At 30.8% G+C, this 8,041-nt stretch overlaps 1 protein-coding gene across 2 annotated transcripts in view; it reads right to left on the bottom strand.

Annotated features, from left to right (window-relative positions):
• Positions 1–407: 407 nt before the first annotated feature.
• The window catches only part of Dtwd2 (DTW domain containing 2), a 105,455-nt gene continuing 97,821 nt past the window's right edge, over positions 408–8,041 (bottom strand). The window contains exons 5-6 of one of the 2 annotated variants that reach the window (XM_085819048.1): positions 2,378–2,506; positions 408–616 (exon numbers count right to left, since the gene is read on the bottom strand). In XM_085819048.1, coding sequence (XP_085675174.1) covers positions 470–616; positions 2,378–2,506 — 276 coding nt within the window. In that variant the 3' untranslated portion in view covers positions 408–469. The remainder of the gene's footprint in view (positions 617–2,377; positions 2,507–8,041) is intronic. The other variant, XM_085819049.1, reaches the window with a different exon arrangement.

The following is an 8,041-nucleotide window of genomic DNA, read 5'->3' as shown; positions in this document are numbered from 1 at the left end:
GACAGAGCATGTTCTGCCTGCTGAAAGCCATGTTACTAGTTTGCTATTCTAAGACAAAAGATCCTGTCTTCAGCATTGCTTTATTCTTGACAATAGTGTTTCCATGTAGGTGTTAGCTTAAGAGCCAACTTTTGCAGTTAATTTACTCTATCTATCCTTTGGCTAGGAGTTATCTATATTTAATTTTACACAGAGTTCTTGCCATAAATACTGGCTGATTTATAAGCAACAGGTGTTCCTTCTGTTCAATTTGCATAGTTTTAAAAAGAGTTTTTAACACCCTTTTTATGTTTCTGTTTTCATCTTTACACAGCAATAATTTGCTTACAGTCTTGATGAGGATTACTCACAAGTTACAATTAGTAAAAGGCAATTTCTTATAAAGTTTAAAAACAGCACAGCATAAATCTTATCACAAAATATTTTATTGTACATAAGTGTGCTTAGTTCAATTGCAAAACTTTCTTTTTTATAAAAGAAATTCTCGCTGTGGTAAAAAACATCTAGCCTGTGACTTATGCAATCCATTTTTAATTAAAAATTCTTTACTTTGGTGAGTTATAGCTCCATGTGCAAGCTGGAATCCACAGAGAGCTTTTAATGGTTGAAGCAAAACCTGAAATATACAAAATAAAAAATTAAAGTGAATGAATTTATTCTCAAGAAAAAAATCTAATATTTGATAAATAATGCAAGCTAAAAATATCTCATTTGTTATTCAACAACTGGAATTTAATGCAGATGGATTATTAAGAGCTATTTTTCTTTTGAAAAGAAATTCTAAAAGTTCCAGCTACATTAAAATATTTCTAAATAAATAACCATTTTTGAAATAAAAATGTATTCCACTTTAAGTCAGCCCGATTTCTAATTCATATATCTAAAAAAAATTTGAAATATAAAGCTGAAAGAAAGCTGAAAATAACAACTTAAATATGAAATAAATAAAACATTTTAAAAAACAAATACAGATTTTTTATTAAAGCAATTTAGGATAGAAAATTCCTTTCCCTTACTTTGAATCTATATATGGCAGTGTTACAATTTAATTAATGATATTTGTCTGTTATAACAGCCTTCAAGCATCAAGGCATGAACTGCACAAAGTTCAGATTTGTTAATGAGCATATTTTTCTTAGTTTTCCTAGAAAAAATTTTCAAATTATTGTTTCTCATTATCTTCAAGTAGCTAAGCACAGAACACTGGTAGTTTGACCTGGATTTGATACTAAGAGAATGAACAAGTTGCATAGGTGATTTTTTTTTTCTTTAATGTGTAATGTGGACATGAGCCACTTTCCCTCAGAAAAGTCTCCGTGAACGCGTTCCTCTACACATAGCCTTTATATGTTTTGCCATAATCAAATAAACAAAACCATTATTTTGTTCTATACAGCAGTTTAGAGTGCAGGCCACAAATTTTCTGTTATATTAAATAATATCTTGGGATGGGATATAAGAAACAAGTTTAAAGTAGACACATTCTTACATTATGTATTGTACATTTTGTATCGTACTGTTGTAATATGAAATTTCTGTTTGAATCTAACTTAATAGCAGCATCTTTGAGATTTTCTTCAATATACCTAAATAAATCACATAATTCATTAAAGAATGTCTTTGTGTCATTAAAATCAGACATTTCCCCATTTTTTTAAAGGATGTTTTGTTCCCCTGGGTTAGACTCTGATACAAACTATGAGTATTCATTATTCTTTAGCAGCTCAGACACTAGCTGAACTACTTTCATATGAATCATTAGAAATAATTTCATGTGAACCATTAGAAAATTATAAACTTGACCCCCATATATCTTACTATGCTACCTAGCTTTCTGATTTGCACATTTCTGCCTCTCTTCTCTCATAGCACAGAAATTCCAATGATGAATGTGCAAACTTGATTTCAGTAGCTACTCCCTGTTTTCATGATTGATGAGGAGAAAATAAAGGCCAACTATATCATATTTTTTAATAGCATATAATAACCATATAAGATTAGGTAATACATTACTCAGTGCTTATATTTACCAGAGTCAGCAAAATGGTCCTAATGTTGTGGATTGCAATTTGATTTAATTACAAATGTAATACACTACTTATTATAAGAACATTAAATTACATACAAATAAGTAAAGCAAATTATGCAGAAAATGACAATCATTCCATAATAATTAAAGCATTTCTTTATGCAGAGATAATGCTACACATACAAATAAATATTATTAACTAAACTTATGCTGTTTGAATATATTTTCACAAAACTATTTTTATTGAAAATTAAATACAAGGATATAGTCACAGGAAAGAAAAATATTGTGTTAAAATTCTGTTGTTTTGCACTCATATCATTTTATACTCTTGAAAATATAACTCACATCTTTCAAATATGGTTTCCCTTCTAAAACAGACAAAGCTACAGCAGCAGTTTCCACAGTAGACAAAGCCTTTTCTGTTGGTTGTGTTCTAATAACATATTCACTTGCAACTTTAGAATTAATCTGCACCTTTAAAGATCAAATTATTTATATTTATAACTTTCCAATACAGTAAAACAAACTTTCACCATATTGTAATACCCTAAAGTTATGCAAAGGTGAGATCAACAAAAAGCACATTCGTACAAGTTAAAACTTTTATATTGCTGAGTTTTCAATCAAAATTTTCTAAAATTCACACAAAATTTAAAATAACTAACTTATGTCTAATTTTGTAATAAGTACATATTGATTTTAGTTAAACAACACCAAGGATTAAAACAACAGTTGTTTAGAAGTAAAGTATTTAATAAAGCATATAGTTTTCACTCATAATTCAAAACAACATTAAAATAAACAAAACTTCATAAAATTTAATTGAATCCTCTGACAATTTAATGTCACTTGCTAAAATATAACATTTTTTATAGCAAGCTATATATTTATTTCTTGTCTTGTACCTAGTAAGTGTTCCTTATCATAGTGTTTGTTCTTCAAAATTTGTAACTCTTTTTCAGTTGAGATGTCTGAAAAGCTTGCAATTGTCATAGGCTGTGAATTTGAGGTGTTGGCTTCTTCTGTAGCAACCAGCTCATGCATCTCTATAAGTTGCTTGTTGACTTATCACTATCAACTTCCAAATTTAACTCTCTGATAAAATTGGCACCTTCTACTATGCTTTCATCTTGTTTTTGAAAGAGAATGGGCTAATTTTCTTCCATACAACATTAAAGTTTTTTTTTTTTTTTTTTCAGAAATTTCATTTTAATATTCTCCAATGAATCTTATTGCATCTAAAACATTAAATTGTGTAGGCAACAGGAGGAGGAAAAAATGAGGAAACACTTGAGTTTATATAAGTGAGGGTATTACTGTATTATAACATACTCATTTCAATTTGACATTTAATATAAACTGACATTAACAAAACATTTTCTAGACTTAAATATGGGAAAGAGAAGAGAACATGCTATAAATTTAGCATAAAGAATTTTACAACTGCAACTAAAAATAAGACATAAAGGATGATGAAACAAAATTGTTTTATGTACTACATGAAATAGTTTTGAGATTTAAATGAGGAAGTGAGGAATGAGGAAGATTTTGGCAATAACAACAACAAATAATAATAATAATAATAATAAAAAAAAATCTGAAAGGTTTCAGATTTTAAATTACGTCTAAAGGGACATATTTTTAACATTTTGTCACTTACCTTTATTTATTAAATATCACGTTCTTCGCACTTAAACCATAAAATTCAGCTCAAGAGCAATATCACAAAATTGTTTTAAATTGAGCATATTTTAGAATTTCCTATATGCAGTCTCAGGCACTGGCGATAAAAATGTTTTTTCTGTACAACGTTGCCATTGATTGCTTTGAAATCCTTGAGTTTGTTAATCAAAAATTCATTAAAGATTTACAAAGTATGAAATCAATAATAAAACAAGTACCAAGTTTCAAATTTGGGTTTCCACATGCCCATATTCTCAGTAGAATTACATCATTCAAAATTTGATGGCTCTATGTACCGTTCTTTTATCACAATGCGATAAATATACATACATTTATGCAGATTTTTCATTATTTAATTTCTTCAAATATAATGCAGGACTCAAACATTTGGTGGCAACAGTTTGAAAAGTGAAACAGACATTTATAGTGAACCAACGCAAAATCGCAAAATGAAAACAATAGTCCTTCAGGGACAAAGGCCCCTTTGTATTAGAAATTAAATATATTATAAATGCATTCAGAATACATCATAGAATAATTGCTTTATGATGAAATTTTGCACTTCTCATCAGAAATGCAGTTAATTAAACCACACATATGCCTCCTGGCATAAGGATATATATATATATATATATATAATTTGATTCATAGCTAAATGTGTTTATTTTTCTTTTTCATACTGCTTCTATCACTTGGATTTTAAATCAGGAGAAATATGTGACTCTCTGTATTTTTTTTTTTTTGTTTACTATGGAGAGATACTGGTTTTTATTTCGAAATTCACACATCTGCAATTTCCTTGTAATTTATTCCAATAAATTCTAATTATTTTATATTATGTATCAATTTAGAAGGCAAACAACAAAAATCAGCATTATATTTTCAAATTTTCACTGTGGAAATTTGATAATATAATGCTGATTTTTGTTGTTTGACTTTTAAATTACTACATGACATAAAATAATTATATAACACTGCTTTTTGTTGTTTGACTTCTAAATTAATACTTGTTTGGCATTTAGTGTATCTTAATTATGTCATGTATTTTCCTTTTTATTCACACTAGTCACTTGAGCAACACAAAAAGAAAAAATTATAATGATTTTAATGGGTCTAACTAATGCAATTTTAGAAGTCCAGCTAGTAATTAACAATAATTGAAATAAATTCAAATTTATCTTTTTAAATTGCTTAGTTTGTTAATTAACAACAGAATAAATTTGAAAGAATTAAATATCTTATGCTTCGCCAAATGGTAACACACTGATACATGAAAGATAAAAATATTTCATACTGGACAGTAGCAACACACTTCTTTTAAATCATTGATTTCTTCTGTTAAACTTGAAAGACAAATACCTTGCATTTTGTTGAGTGGCAACACATATCTTTTACAACGGTGACTTTTCTGATTAAATTTGAGGTAAAAATATTTTACGCTTTGCTGATTGGCAACACAGCACTTTCATATCATTGAGTTTTCAATCAAAATTTCTTAGATTCACACAAAATATAAAATATAAATTCAAAATTTTAGGCTTCAAGCTGCATATTTTAAGGTGGAGGGCTATGGGTGTTCAAAATCTAATGACTCCTCTATGTTCCGCCATCCTTCCACAATGTGAGGAACAAACAAACATACATGCATACATAAGTACACTGCTAAAAAAAAAAAAAAAAAAAAAAAAAAAAAAAAAAAAAAAAAAAGGGACAGTCCTATGTCTTCCGTTCTACTGGGCCGATTCATGAAATTGGAAGATGTCATTTTATTCTTCAATCACAATGGAAAAGAAACATGATGCAGAAAACAATTAATTTAGGTATACAAACAGAAATCTAAAATGCTAAATAAACATATGTACAGCTATATACAAATATACAATGATAAGATATCGCACTATGTGTTAAGTCGGAAAATTGGAGTCTTTAACGAGGTAGGCCGCTAGTGGTCACTTGTCGCAGTCCTCGTTCAGAACGACATAATCGAAGGCATTAAATTTCTGCAGGTGAATGCAGTTGAATTGCCTTCGTAAAGAAATTTCTATTTACTTTCTGCAAACATGCCTCAATTAGGTCCCTTTTCAAGTCTCTATGCAATATATCATTTCCACTTGCCACTTGGCTGCCCTGAAACTCAAGTACTTAGGATCCTGCTCCAGCCAATGAACCTGCCTCCATTATGTCTCACTGAATTGGACTCTAAAATCATGTGACTACTGTGTTCTCTCTGGATGCTCCCGCCACTGCTGACACCGCCACAAAGTGTACTCTTCATGGTAGCTCATGGTTACTCCCTTCTCCTTTGCCACCACTTCTCCGCTCTCGCGGTTCTTCATTGCTATAGATAGGCCAAAATCAAGTGCCATTTGTGGCAGTAATTTTAACTGAACTAGTAACATCGCTCTTCGCAAGATAATTCAGCAATAATTCATTATTGGTATCGGTCGAATTTTGGTTTTTCACGCTTTTGGGTGACTCACTGTTTCCAGCTGGTCAACAGGTCTTTGTGCAACATCTCTTTTCGATTCGTTTGGAGGGGGATGGGAGTTTTTCAGCAAAATAAAAAGAGAAGTTCTCGGGCTGTTTAGGGTTAATTTTATGTGCAGTTTTTCGGCCTATGGTTTTTAGTAGGTGAAGAAACAGAGTTTTCTTCAGAACTTGCAAGGGTGTTGAAGTCAGACAGATTGGAGTTTTAGAGTGGTGAAGTTTCTTTAAAAAGAGATCTTGGGACATTTGTCCTGCACATTAAGAACAAGATCCCCTCCATTGAAAATGGTAAGTGGAAGATTAGCATAAATCCAGCCAAATACGAAGTGCTTCTCATCAGGAAATTAAAAAAATGTGACTCCATGACCTCCCGGATCACTCTCTTCAATACCGACATCCCGTTGGTGCGCACTGCTAAATATCTGGGTGTTATACTAAACTCTACTTTCACATGGTCAAACTATATCAGGAACATTAAGGGAAAAATACTACAAATCATGTTCAAGCTTAATTCCCTCCTTTCGAGCACCATAAGATTCAGTCTACAAAGAAAAATAAGAATTTACACGTCCATCATTCGTCCTATTTTTTCCTACACTTCTCCCGCCTGAGCCCATGCCACAGCTAATGACATCAAACATCTTCAAGTTATTCAAAATAAATTTCTACGCATCATTCTTGGAGCCCCGTACTTTGTCAGAAACAATTCTTTGCACACAGACTTAAAAACTGGATACATTCAAGATTACTTTAACAAACTGAACGATGCATTTTTCAGTAAATCTGCAGCCTGCAATGTAGCGAATTTCTAAGAGCACCTTAATTATGACATTCTTATGGAGGATCTTCTTATCAGGCCTTTTGCAGCTCACCAGCTTAGAATCCAAAATTACTAGTTGGTTACAGTGCTTTATTAACTCTGTTTATTGTCTGTCGTAAATTACATTCCCCCTGTTCTACTGAAATTGGCTGTTTTCTACTTGTACAGTATTTGGACAAATTTTGCATCTATTCTTAAATTTGTAGTAGTGTATTTTCTGTGTATTTTTTTGCCTCTGACTTACTGCACTGCTTGTGCAGGATTTCCACCAGTATGGACTTATTTTATTTATTCTGTCTCAGATATAGGAACTTGTATATTTTTACGCATACTTATTTTGGAATTTTGCGTCTTGTACAGTGCGGGGAAAAAAAGGGGGGAAAGTTCTATATCTCCCGTTCTACTGGGCCGATTGACGAAATTCAAACTGCGTTCTTCGTGTCTCGAAAGCGCGACTTAGGATATATATCAGGTTTATACATAGCACTATTCTAACACGGGTATTTTGCCACAAAATCGGAGTTTTTCTGAAATAATAAACCATTTTTTTACATATTTCGATTCTACGACTCAAATTATGCCTAGATACCAAATTTTGTAAAATTTGGTGCAAAATTTACGCAGAAATTCAACAGTTTATGTTGCCACTTTTTTTTTCATTTGCATACAGAATAATTCACATGGCGAACTTCTTAATATATGACAACCCATTTTCCTTTCCCTCTCTACCTCGTGCGTGTGTGTGTGGGGGTCACGATCGTTCCTTTTTTCAGATAATGTCTTTATATTTTTTATTATAATTGTTTTAAAAATTTTTATTTACACATTTGAACTGCGTAGTTTAAATCAAAGGTGCATCATTTATTTATTTATTTTTTCAAACAGTTTTCTTTATACTATATTTTTAGTCATAGTTACTATTTTAGGTAATTTTTAAATTTTTAGACTTTTATTTTAATTGTTAGTGTTGCATTGTCTCTTCAGATAATTATTTAAAAATTTTTTATTTATTCATTCAA

Source organism: Stegodyphus dumicola, chromosome 6 (genome assembly GCF_044657685.1).
Source record: "Stegodyphus dumicola isolate Sdum_Otavi_A_Nest chromosome 6, ASM4465768v1".
NCBI classification, from domain to species: Eukaryota; Metazoa; Arthropoda; class Arachnida; order Araneae; family Eresidae; genus Stegodyphus; species Stegodyphus dumicola.
This window is presented reverse-complemented; position numbering and strand designations above follow the sequence as displayed.